This window comes from Glandiceps talaboti, chromosome 12 (assembly GCF_964340395.1).
Source record: "Glandiceps talaboti chromosome 12, keGlaTala1.1, whole genome shotgun sequence".
Classification (NCBI taxonomy): Eukaryota; Metazoa; Hemichordata; class Enteropneusta; family Spengelidae; genus Glandiceps; species Glandiceps talaboti.
In genome coordinates, this window is record NC_135560.1 from 24,549,571 (window position 1) to 24,562,387 (window position 12,817).

Sequence of the window (12,817 nt, forward strand, 5' to 3'; positions counted from 1 at the left end):
TATAACGAGTACAGCACCATTCTCACAAGTTATCAATTCTCAACTAGATGTATAATGCGATATGAGTACAGCACCATTCTCACAAGTTATCAATTCTCAACTAGATGTATAATGAGTACAACACCATTCTCACAAGTTAATAAATTCTGACATTCTGAAAGTATTTCAGAACAGAAGGCAAAAGTATATTTCAGAAATAAATGGGTTTTCTGTTCTGCTAAACAGAAACTCACTAACCAAGTAAAAATCAAATACAAAACAAAACACAATAAAGAATAGGGAACTTGCAAACCTGCCATGCTGAATGTTGCATCATGAGAAATGTGATTATAAATACTAATCAATTAGTATTGTAAACAATGTGGAGACATTATTTGTAACCACAAATAATCAATTCATATTTACCCTGACAATTGTAGGAGGTTAATTTTATCAGTAGCTCCAGATTAGGTATTACGATAACCACAGATAATCCCATAATCCTTTGCGTCGGAGCATGCTCAGTCTGGATTGCAAGTTCCCCATTGGCTATCTTGGGGCTACTTAGCACTAGTTTGCAGCTGGGGAGATAACCATCATGTGTGACGATCATAGGTTACCTGGGGAGCTCGCCAGCAGGTAGTCCCTTTGTGTGTAGAGGAATTGCCGTAAGCAAAAGTCATCTGGGGAGGAGCGCCAACAGGTGTCTGACTCTAGTCTACCTGTGGGGATTGCCAGTAGATAGGTCTTAAATTTGTTATCTGAACTATACATGAGAAATTAGAATGTACGAAAATAAACAGGAACAAAATACAGGATCGAACATTAAGTTGTGTATAAATTATAATTAAATAAACATTAAGTTGTGCATAAATTATAATTAAATAAAGTAATTTGTCCAAACACAAACGTGAAAATTATTACCTGAAATGCCTTCAAATTTCAGGTAATAATTTTCAAGTTTGTGTTTAGACAAATTACTTTAATATGTTAACAATGGTTTGCCAACACAGATGAACTTTCATTTGAAGAATGAATGAACACGTTTATTATTCCGATCCGATAGCATTGTATAACTATCACTATCATTAAGTATTCCACTCATCACATTTTACTGGAATAACCACTTTACCACTATTAACTATGGTATCGTATTTCCTAAGTTTTATTTGAGTGTGGCTTTTTGTTTTATATAAACAGCAACAGACGCCCATCCTGGCAAAGCGTGAAGTGGGTACTATGATGGAATAGTCCTTACAGTATATGGAGTTGCATGTGTATAGAGTTTAAAGATTACAACCCCTTGTTGTAAAGAAAAGAAAATAACACATAACAAATTGCAACACTTACACACACAAACTACGAAATAACTTGATTTCAACATTCAACGGTACACGCGAGATTGTATGTCATAATATTTACAATGCATACAGCTAAAACAACTTAATTATTGTCCACACAACTCAACTATACTATCTGGTGCAGCATAGGTCGGTGTTATCAATTACGGTCACCATGATCCGTTGTTTAGATGTCATGAAGGAATGTGCATTGCCTTTAAAAAAATATTGCTTTCTTAAATTCATTTATTATTTCTACCCCTGTACTACACATACTATAAAGTAATAAAACGTCAGAGAGAAATGCAATCTTCGTCCCGTGTACAGTTTACTTCCTTCCTCCTCGCATAACTCTGATGAAAGACACACACTTACGGCACTGACAACTTTTATAAAAACCAGCACTTATCAAGAGGAAAGACGTGTACAGAGAGTTACAGTAAAAGATATATACAATACATTTATCTAACCTAAAGTTTATACTTTCGTATAAACATTATTTTGTTAACTATTATTACTCTAGTTTATATATTTACTAGTTTGTTTTACCACCAAACACTTATTGCAGATAATCCAATGAAAAAGTGTTAACGGATGCGATAACGATTCTATTCTATTCTATTCTATTCTATTCTATTCTATTCTATTCTATTCTATTCTATTCTATTCTATTCTATTCTATTCTATTCTATTCTATTCTATTCTATTCATACATTAGTACGTGTAATCGGTGTACGCTTCACAATCAGGCATGTCAATACATCAACCTATGTTTAACTTCAGACACATACGGAGCATTATTAAAGAAACTTTGGAGTGTCTACAATTTGTGACGTAGCATAGTCATTGTAATCTGTCTGTGCCAAAGGTCACGTGACATGCTCACTACTGTTTATATTGTTTGCTGTGCGTGTACGTCAACTAACAAGCACCCACCCTGGTTTGTTGTTGTCGACGGGCATGTTTACACTGGATTACAAGATAAGCCTGGGTAAGTTCCATGTCTTATATAAAATAATGAAATACCTCGAGGTTTTCATGAGTTCAACAACATAATGCCAGATATTTATGTTAACAACACATAGGCCTATATTTTGTAAAGTATTTGACCTTAAAACATTGCTACACAAGACCCTTATCGTAGCCCTGACCCAGATGACCTCTAAATACCATACTTCGAATAGACTTTAAACGAAATACACTTCAAAATTATATCAAAATTATCGAAATTCTTTCGTTGGTAGCCTCTGAAATGGATGTAGATTTAGGAGACGATGTTTAGGTGGTATTATGACCTTACCCACATAGGTCCAATTCAATTTAGACCCATTAGAGTAAATTAATATAGGCCTAATTATAGGAAGGAAAGGACACACAATGACAGAATAACACGCTATATGAACTCAATGAACAGCTGATTTTTTTTTACCTTCTTTGTTGAATGAAATAAATAGAAAACGGTACGTTACAAAGATTAATTCTTTATTGGTATATGTGCGCACAGACAAATGTGGTATATGTATATATGACTGTCCTCATCAAGTTATTCTTTCCAGACGTATATGAAATCTGTAAAACACACACACACACACACACATACCAAAACGTGTACCTCCATCTCTATCGCTCCATATGTAAGTCAAGGTCGAAGTGATAGCAAAGGCGAGAGTATGATATTGTGATCAATTATGTGAGCGAGAATGACAGTCGAATCTAATAATGTGCAAAGTGTACATTGTAAATAACTATAGATGAATGAGTTGAAAACACTAATTAAGACATGGATAACGAACTCCAAGACAGAATAATGCATGCACGACATTATATTCATTATTTTTACTAGTAACAGTTGATTGGTTGAATTTGTTAACTGGACGTAATTTTATTTTGAATGAAAGCATATTTCAATATAGTACCGAGCTACATTCAATACTCTACGGTATCGTTAGAAAGTGATACAGCACATATGTATTGACAGGTGAGAACTATGTTCATGTACGTAGATCAGTTCGTGGTCGTGACAACGCATCCTTTTATAAATATGTAACGGTTTATGCTATCTGCTGATTTCAAGTATCAGAAATTAGAATCCTCCATCATAAGTTCCACAATTATTGTCGTATTCAAAAAGGAGTCTTTATCAATCGACAAATTTTAAGAAGAGTTCGTTCGTTTTTAGCTAATGAGCACATCTTAACCTCCAAACTTCAGTGTCTTCCATTTGATAGACGTTTTAGACACCGGGTTTACAAGACAAACCGATGAAAGTACTTTTATTCCACCCACCATTCGGTTTTATAGTTTAATGGTTTTTCTAATAATGGCCGTCAAATCTAGTACCTTATATCATAAATTGTTTATTTTTAAAATATTTATGACTCATAAATTATTAAATACTTCACAAATTGTTCATAGATGAACGATAAAGATACAATTCAAACAAATGATTCTGAACCTATATTATTTCCATAACCTGAATGTGGAAATCAGATGGATAAAAATGAAATATTAGCGTCTTATATTTCTCAGGTAATGGTTCCTAACAGTAAAATTTGACAGTACAGCGTTCAGATAAATATGGCTTCGAATACAGTAGACGAAGACCCGTCAAAAGCTGACAACATCGGTTGCAGGGCCAAGATTTTGAAACTGGTGGAGGATCTGAGAGGTATTGTGGGATCGTCTGAGTACGGTGACCATGAGTTGGAAGTAAAACATTTGATGGATGGTATTGATATTGGCCAAGGACTAGTACAAACATGTATTAAAATCTGTACATCTCTCATGACAGCTGTTGATGAACTTGCTATTGCTTTAAACCAGGTTCTAAGTGACATCAATCAAAAACTTCCAAGTGATGAAGATGCACCGGAAAGCCAAGGTTAGTCTTAGATTCTATTTTATATTACAACTTCCCTATAGATCTGCATTGGATAAAAGAGTATATGATGATCCAAGTTCATATATGATCACAGTTGAGTACCTTTAAGCTGTTTTTTATTAGAGTGTGTCTGAATGTTGGGAACAAGAGGTGAAATGACACACACACACACACACACACACACACACACACACACACACACACACACACACACACAGATAAACTAATATATTTTTACGCCTTTACAGGGTCATCTTCGTTAAAACACCTCACCGAGGCAGCCGAGCGATTTTCTAGCCTTATTAATGAAGCTCTCGCCAATGCAGGATCTACTAAGAAGATGGCGTCCGCCCTCACTGCAGTTTCCGGAGCGATTTCAAGTGACCTTGCAAGCGCAGATAAACTGGTAGAAGAAAGTGTAACAGAAGCAACTCAGTTAGCCGACAAGTGTACCGTGAATGCGGACAAATTAAAAGTCGACATAAGACTTGCACAAGAGACCATACAAATAGCATCCTCAGTAACCGGGGGACCGAACGCAGATGAAAACGTGGAGATTGATGTTTCTGAAATATATGGTGCCTGTGAAGAGGCGAAAGATGTCGCAGAGGACGTACGTGATGCAACAGAAACCCTTGAAAAGGTAGCAAAGAGAATTACTAAAGCAATCGACGAAGAACATAGTCCTGTTTATGGAACAAAAATCAGACAAGCAACTGAAGAGGGCAAAGGTGCTTTAGAACAGGCAGATTCCAACCAAAGAGTTCTCGAAAAGGCAGTGAAAAAGATCAAAGAACTTGTAAGAGGTATAGAAGATATCCAACAAGCCCAAACTTCCGCTAAAGTGAAATCTGGATTAGAGGAACTGGAAAAAGAACATGAGGAATTTCACACTCAATTAGAATATGCCCAGCATATTGTTGATTTGATAGCTCAGCTAGCGTCCGAGGATCTAGATGATTCAAGCGAGGAGATAAAAAAAGTCGTGGAAGATGCAAGAGCAGCCGCCGACAATGCTAGAGTGATTATCCTTCCTGCTAAGAAAAGCATGAAAGAGTTCGTGGAGAAGATACAGGAAGCCGAAAATCTCGTCAAAGGAGGAGGCAATGCAATCTCAGAAACCAATCTCGTTGAACTGGAGCGTTTGCGAGACGATTGTAAACCTAAATGCAAAAACGCAAAGATGGCTGCCAAATCTGCTGAAATCAAAATGTCAAAATTTATTCAATCAGACCCAAATCGCCCAAAGGCGGTTGACGCATGTGGAAATGCTAAAATCGTCATTGAAGACACCAAGGCTGTTGCTAAGGAAACGATGGATGCCGCAGATGAGGTTCTTGGAACGACTGAAGATGGAGGTGAAGAAGAAGGAAAAAAGTCGCAAGAGGCGAAAGAAAGCATGGATTTAAAACCCCAACAGCACGAACACAAGTATTGGCAGACAGAGGAGACGATGCAGGCTGCAGAGAGGGCGCTACAGGCAGGGAAAAAAGCCCAAACAGCCGCTGAGAGGACAACCAAGTTAGCTGCCGAATGTGAAATAGCTGTAGCAGACACGGTCACATTTATTGATGCTAATTTAATCTCCAACCTTATAAGAAGAACGAAGGAATGCGAATATGCTACGTCACTATCTAAAAGATCCTTAGAAGAACTTGAAGACACTGACCCGAGAAACTGGCCAGTCTTAGGGTAATGAGTTCTCTGCTTTGATTTATTTAATTCTCATTTATGAACCAAATTGAAATAACTCTTGTAATTTAATGAATCTTTTTATTTCCATTTCAGTGTGAAAGTAGCAGGTCATATCAAAACAATCATTTTTTAGCACAACTGAACTGAGGTTCAGTAGTGCTATAGGGATCGCCCGGTGTCTGTCTGTCTGTCTGTCTGTCTGTCTGTCTGTCTGTCTGTCTGTGTGTGTGGATGTGTGTGTGTGTGTGTGTGTGTGTGTGTGTGTGTGTGTGTGTGTGTGTGTGTGTGTGTGTGTGTGTGTGTGTGTGTGTGTGTGTGTGTGTAAACAACTTAAAGTCAAAAACTGCTGAACCGATTGCCATGATTTTTGGTAGGTCCATTACCTTGGGTGTCTAGTTGGGAAATTGTTCAAATCGAAATGATCGCATCACAGGTGTGTGATTTGGGTCAAAAAATGTGATTTTTGGTAAAAAAACTTAAACTCAGAAACTACTGAGCAGATTGGTGCGAAATTTTGTGAGAAGATTCTTAAGGAGGTGGAAAGTAAGATTTGTTCATGACATGATGATTCCATCAGTGATATGCAAATTAGGGCTAAAAATGTGTCTATAATTCCAAAACTACTGAGCAGATTTGGCTGAAATTTAATGGGAATGCATCTAGGGATGTACGAACGAAGATATATTAAGCATACAATGATTCCATGAGTGATATGCAAATTAGGTGTAAGAATGTTCATTTTTGGTCAAAAACTTATATCTCAAAAAGTGCTTGGTCAATGAGTCTGAAACTTGGCGAGATGTTTCTGAAACTGTTATTCTGCAGATTTTCTTCAAAACATTTTGACAAAATTGGCCCTAGCGACCATGACCACGCCCTTTAGCAATAACCAAATGGCAGTATATTTTGGTCAAATAACAACATCATCTAGTAGGCAAGTGAGTAAACATTCAAAAAATGTATGCAAATACCCTAGCAACCATGACCACGCCCATATCAACAGCCAAACGGTGGTGTATTTCACAAAGATAACAACAGGGTTTAATAGACAATTGAATAAACATTCAAAAAATGTATGTAAATTTGCATAGCAACAAGACTACGCCCATAGCAACAGCCAAATAATCACGTATATTGCAAAGATAACAACAGGAATAGAAAGACAAATGAATAAACATTCAAAAAATGTATGCAAATACCCTAGTAACCATGACCACGCCCATAGCAACAGCCAAATGGTGGTGTATTTCACAAAGATAACAATGGGGTTTAATAGACAATTGAATAAACATTCAAAAAATGTATGTAAATTTGCCTAGCAACAAGACCACGCCCATAGCAACATCCAAATGATCACGTATATTGCAAAGACAATATCAGGAATTCATACACAAGTGAACAAAAACATACACAAATGTATGCAAATATATCTAACAACATGACCATGCCCATAGCAACAGCCAAATGATAGCATTTATTGTAAAGATAGCAACATGGTTGGATAGGCAACTGGATAGTTATTCAGCAAATGAACACCTATTGTTAGCATGTACAGTTGTGCTACAACGCCATTGGCGGTATTTTTTAATGGCACAGTTGATGTCGCATATTATAATAGGCCCTGAAAATGAAAAACTGTACGATTATGTTGGGTCGGGTCAGGCAATCCTAGACAATAACCTTCTTCTAAAAAGGTTTCTAAAAGCATGACTGAATATTCACAATCAGACGCAGGAAAATTATAAGCAACATTTATATTAGTCCTAATACAATGGGAAAATGGAAAAAGATTACCCCTTTCTCCTCAATACCTTAGTATTTTTCCCTCCGCTCCCCCTCCCTCTTTCCAATATTCTCTGCTTCCTACTTATTGAAGCGTATAGCCTACTGGGGTTCGCATTTGAGAGAGTCGTCGCATCAACCAGTTTATTTATTCACCAGTCCCTCCTGTCCACCCATTCATCTCGTCACTGCCAAATTCTCGAAGAGATGATGTAGAATAATGCTAAGACAAATTATGTATCCACAGCCTTCCACCAAGAGTGCAGTCACCGCTATGCGTCCTAAGAGCGCCCAGGGCGTTTATCGACGCCTACAAAAACAGAATAACATGTTCGTACCTCGAACGGAGCCCAGTCAGCCCAGCAGCAGCCAATCAAAAACAAGTCAGTATGGTGGTAACACCACAGTTGTTGGCCACAAGTGCAGATGACCTGCCTGCCCCGGCATTCCTTGCAATAAGGTACAATTGCAAGAACGACTTCGGTGGGGACATCATAGTCAAATCGTCTAAAAGTCGTAAAAAGTGGTCGGTTTTACCAACTATATCCACAGAGCGGCGTATCGATGAATTTCATGTAAGAATTTAACATTTGTTACGTCTTTTCCAACTTACGTCACGAAAAATTATAGGCTTGCTGTAAAACTTTGCGAACCAATGACAGAATAGCGATATAAATCTGTTTTGAACCAATGGCAGAAAAGCGATATAAATCTATGTTTTGAATGATGACAGTGACAGTGTCATCGATGAATGAGAACTGTGAGGAATTATAAAATAGCGATATAAATCTATATATACATTTAACAGGAACAATTGACACATTTGTGCAATTTGGCTTGTAGATCAGACCACTAAAGATAACTATAATGACCTGAGCTTGTAACGAGCACTAAATACAGATGGTACATTTTTATTTCAAATTAGGTATGCAAAGTGACTTAGGTAGCTGTGAAAAATTTGCTTATGAGCAAGTTGTCTTTCGACGATATCTTTCCGTCTTTAGGGTCGAGATCACTAGTTCAATGTGGGATTAAAACGTAATTCCTTTAGTTTGGGGATGGGGTTGAAAGATTTAAGTTCTCATCCGACAAAAATGATTTTACTTTTAATGGAATGTTTTGTACCCCTAAATGCAAATATTTCAAATCGAGAAATGTAAGAATTTTACTGTAATAGTAAATGCATGGCACTAAAACATAACTAAATAATTTATTTTAAATAAAAGAACAGTTTTCTAACTACTTACTGGTTTTATATTCACAGTAGGCTTACTACGTACTGTTACTAATTTGAAATAATTGATTGTGCTGCCTGTAACAATTATCAATTTTGACCAATTAAAGTTAGAAGATGGTGGGGGTCTGAGGCCTAACTAAAATAATTTTGTTTTTATCCTACACTGAACTATTGATCTGACCCCTTAAGATGTTGATAAATTGAAATCAATTACTTCTGTAGGGTCAAATATTTGCTGAGGTCAAGGTGAAAAGTTTCGAATCTTACGCCGTGCTACTAAGAAGCGTCAAGGCTACAAGTACAATTGACGAAAAGGGTGGTGATGTAGTTATGAGGTCAAAACATCCATTGTCTATATCTATACAACCAGGATGTTTGTCAGTACCTACAGACGTCTCCTTAGAGGTTAGTTTTATGTCAAACTATATCAGTGGACTGGCTTAAATAAATGTCATACGATTCCACTTGACTTTCTAACATGATCAATACCACCTCCCCCACCCCTCAACAAGCACGTTCATCTAAAAAAATATTTCATAATCTATTTCTGCACACTGTTCACCAAAAAATTTTCATTTTAAAAACGAAAAATTGGTCTGGAAATGACCATGTATGAACTTTACGGAATGACACTTATGATGTATCATTATTTTTCCAATTTTATTTTCGGGCGTTATGACATTTCTACTTTTACGTTTGTTGTTTTGGTATTATTATTATTTCTACATTCTTCATGCCATTTCCATATCATTTTTCTCAAACTACTGCTTAAAAGGTTTAAGGTCAATAGCTAGGTAGGGTCAGTAACTCCTGGTTCCTGCACACCTCAGGATAAACGTTTTGCATCGTCCAGCTGTTCAATATCTTCTACGGTTTATCTCAGTCAAATCTCTGTGTTTACTAATAGTGGCCTAATAATCATAATTAAGTCATGTTTTGTGATGTCATTTCAGACAGCGACTCAAGATAATGCAACCAAAACACTGAAATACGCCGACCCTTTCATCAGAGTCTCCTGTGCTCCGAAACCGAAGAAAGCTGTCCGTCTAACCCTTGTCACTAAACCACCATCAGATCGATCGCCTGCGATGGGAGGACAGAAAAACCACCTGTATTGTCTCTATTGTGCTGATAATAAAAGATGGAAGGTGACTGCAGTTTTAGAAGAAGAACAAGACAGAAGTCCAGATGGTTTATTGCACATAGTACTCCCACCAGTCGGCGTTAACCAGTAAGTAAGACCTAGATGCAAGGGTACCCTATTCCCTATCAACAGGTCATTTCGACCCCTGTCATCCCCTGGTCCATAACAGTGCATCCGCCCCCCCCCCCCCGACACTCCTAGTACACATGCATGTATAGATTGATCACGATTCTGAACTTTAAACCAACACAAGTTGAGTTTAGAAGCTTTTTTTAAACTTCCGAATCGTAAGAATATGCACATGAAAAACCTCCCTAACGAAAGAACCACTTCACGTCACGTTTCCTTGTCGTTGTCGTTCCTAGGCAGCTGTTAATAGCTTTACTCTGGAATCCAGAAGACCTTGAAGATTTGGAAGAAAATCTGTCATTGGAACAGGTAGGATAACAAACTAGTGCAGTAACGTGCAGTTTTATCGTTGCATATGCATGTATGTATGTATGTACATTTTTTATGTATGTATGTATGTATGTATGTATGTATGTATGTATGTATGTATGTATGTATGTATGTATGTATTTATTTATGTATTTATGTATGTATGTATGTATGTATGTATGTATGTATGCATGTATGTATGTATGTATGTATGTATGTATGTATGTATGTATGTATGTATGTATGTATGTATGTATGTATGTATGTATGTATGTATGTATGTATGTATGTATGTATGTATGTATGTATGTATGTAATGTATGTATGTATGTATGTATGTATGTATGTATGTATGTATGTATGTATGTATGTATGTATGTAATGTATGTATGTATGTATGTATGTGTGTGTGTGTGTGTATGTATGTATGTATGTATGTAATGTATGTATGTATGTATGTATGTATGTATGTATTTATTTATGTATTTATGTATGTATGTATGTATGTATGTATGTATGTATGTATGTATGTATGTATGTATGTATGTATGTATGTATGTATGTATGTATGTATGTATGTATGTATGTATGTATTTATGTATGTGCAGAAACAATTATCATATTTGATATTGTAGGGTAAAGGAATGTCTAAAGAAGCCAGAGAAAGACACATCTTTCAAGGTTAGTTCTGGGTACTATTTCATATGTAAAACGTATACAGTTACTGAGATATTTTAAATGTTAGGCCTCCAAATCCCATTAAAAAACCTAACCACAGACAAGTAAGTTACTTATCTGTGTCTAAACCAAAATGACAAAGGTTTTCCCGAAAGGAATTAATTTGCATTGCAGACAAAGTGTACATACATATAGCAATGAATTGATTAAATAATGATAGTCAAATTTAACATGACGTTTTTCCACACTTTTCTCGAAGCACTTTACAATCATTACCCCTTGAACGTACCTATAACTCACAACGTTCATAGTTTCCTCAAATCCCTGTGAAGCATACAATAATTGATGTCTCTGTAAGCAAATACCACTTAATCATTCACATATTAATATTTAACCTACCAGGTGCCCATTTCTACAAATAGGTTTAAATGTAAGTGACAGTGTATGTTTACTCCGTTTTCACAGCTTGTTTGTCGGACGATGCTTTCCGAACATTATCAAAGAATCTCGGAGACGAGGTAGATCATCTTGCGGTATATTTACAAGTCGGAGATACAGCTTTGCAGAAAATCAAGACTAACAACGACAGTACGAGAGACCAAGCCCTGCAAGTACTCATAAGATGGCGACAGAAGTCCAAAGGCGAAAACGATAAAAAAGTGGGGCTACTACGTTCGGCCCTCCACAAATGTAAACGTTTAGACATGGCACAGAAAGTACAGAACGACTTGCGTGACGCCCTCAACTGGGGAGTGTAGCTCGGTAGCTTTTAGATACTCTGTATATTCGTTTTCATGATGCGACGAGACGTTGTTCATAGACAGACTAATCGATTTAATGACTGATGACGATAAACACGTCACTTGATGTGGCTGGAATGGCACACAGTTGGAAAGTCTGTCATGTCAAAACATTTTAATTCAAATTATCATAAACAATATTTATACTGTGCCGACCAACTAAAATCAGGCATGCTGCGACTGAATTTGTATTTGTCGTTTGAAAGTTGGCCATGTTTTAAATCTTACAGACTCGATCCCAGCATCAGCAAAAACACTACTTCAATCATACATGTAAGAACACGATCGTATCAACTGCTGCCGATTTATAAAAATCAAAGATAATTTTCAATGATTCAGGTTTAAATAATCAAAAAATATTGATCTTTTATCAGATGAATAAGTTGTATTATAAAGTAGAGATAAGATAAATTTGTATAAGACCAGTACTATATTTGACATTTCTATAACTTCATTTCCAATTACTGTAATATATTTGTAAATTGTAATATCTGTTTCTGTTATTTTACGAGAGCTTGAATTGACGAATATTCTATCATTGATACTAAACTTTAACATAGTATACGCGCCTTTATATTTTACTGTCATTGCATTCAAGAAAACTCAACCCCATTCTTTAGCTGAAACTCAAACCACTATTTTCTAAAGTGATCTGAGGCTAGAATCCAGACCAAAACCAGCGGTCACTGTACTCAAACCACTATTTTCTACAGTGATCTGAGGCTGGAATCCAGACAAAACCAGCGGTCACTGTACTCAAACCACTATTTTCTACAGTGATCTGAGGCTGGAATCCAGACAAAACCAGCGGTCACTGTACTCAAACCACTATTTTCTACAGTG

At 36.5% G+C, this 12,817-nt stretch overlaps 1 protein-coding gene across 1 annotated transcript; it reads left to right on the forward strand.

Moving 5' to 3' along the window:
- Positions 1-2,188: 2,188 nt before the first annotated feature.
- LOC144443554 (uncharacterized) lies at positions 2,189-12,391 on the forward strand. Its single transcript, XM_078133084.1, has 9 exons — positions 2,189-2,310; positions 3,849-4,200; positions 4,449-5,892; positions 7,925-8,252; positions 9,137-9,319; positions 9,868-10,145; positions 10,424-10,496; positions 11,132-11,177; positions 11,640-12,391. Exons 2-9 carry the CDS (start codon positions 3,897-3,899, stop codon positions 11,930-11,932), a joined length of 2,949 nt encoding a protein of 982 aa, XP_077989210.1. The 5' UTR covers positions 2,189-2,310; positions 3,849-3,896; the 3' UTR covers positions 11,933-12,391.
- Positions 12,392-12,817: the final 426 nt, after the last annotated feature.

Coding starts and splice junctions, on each gene's coding strand:
- LOC144443554 (XM_078133084.1), top strand. CDS start 3,897: ATGGCTTCGAATACAGTAGACGAAGACCCGTCAAAAGCTGACAACATC. Junction 4,201..4,448: donor AGATGCACCGGAAAGCCAAG/GTTAGTCTTAGA, acceptor ACGCCTTTACAG/GGTCATCTTCGTTAAAACAC. Junction 5,893..7,924: donor AGAAACTGGCCAGTCTTAGG/GTAATGAGTTCT, acceptor ATGTATCCACAG/CCTTCCACCAAGAGTGCAGT.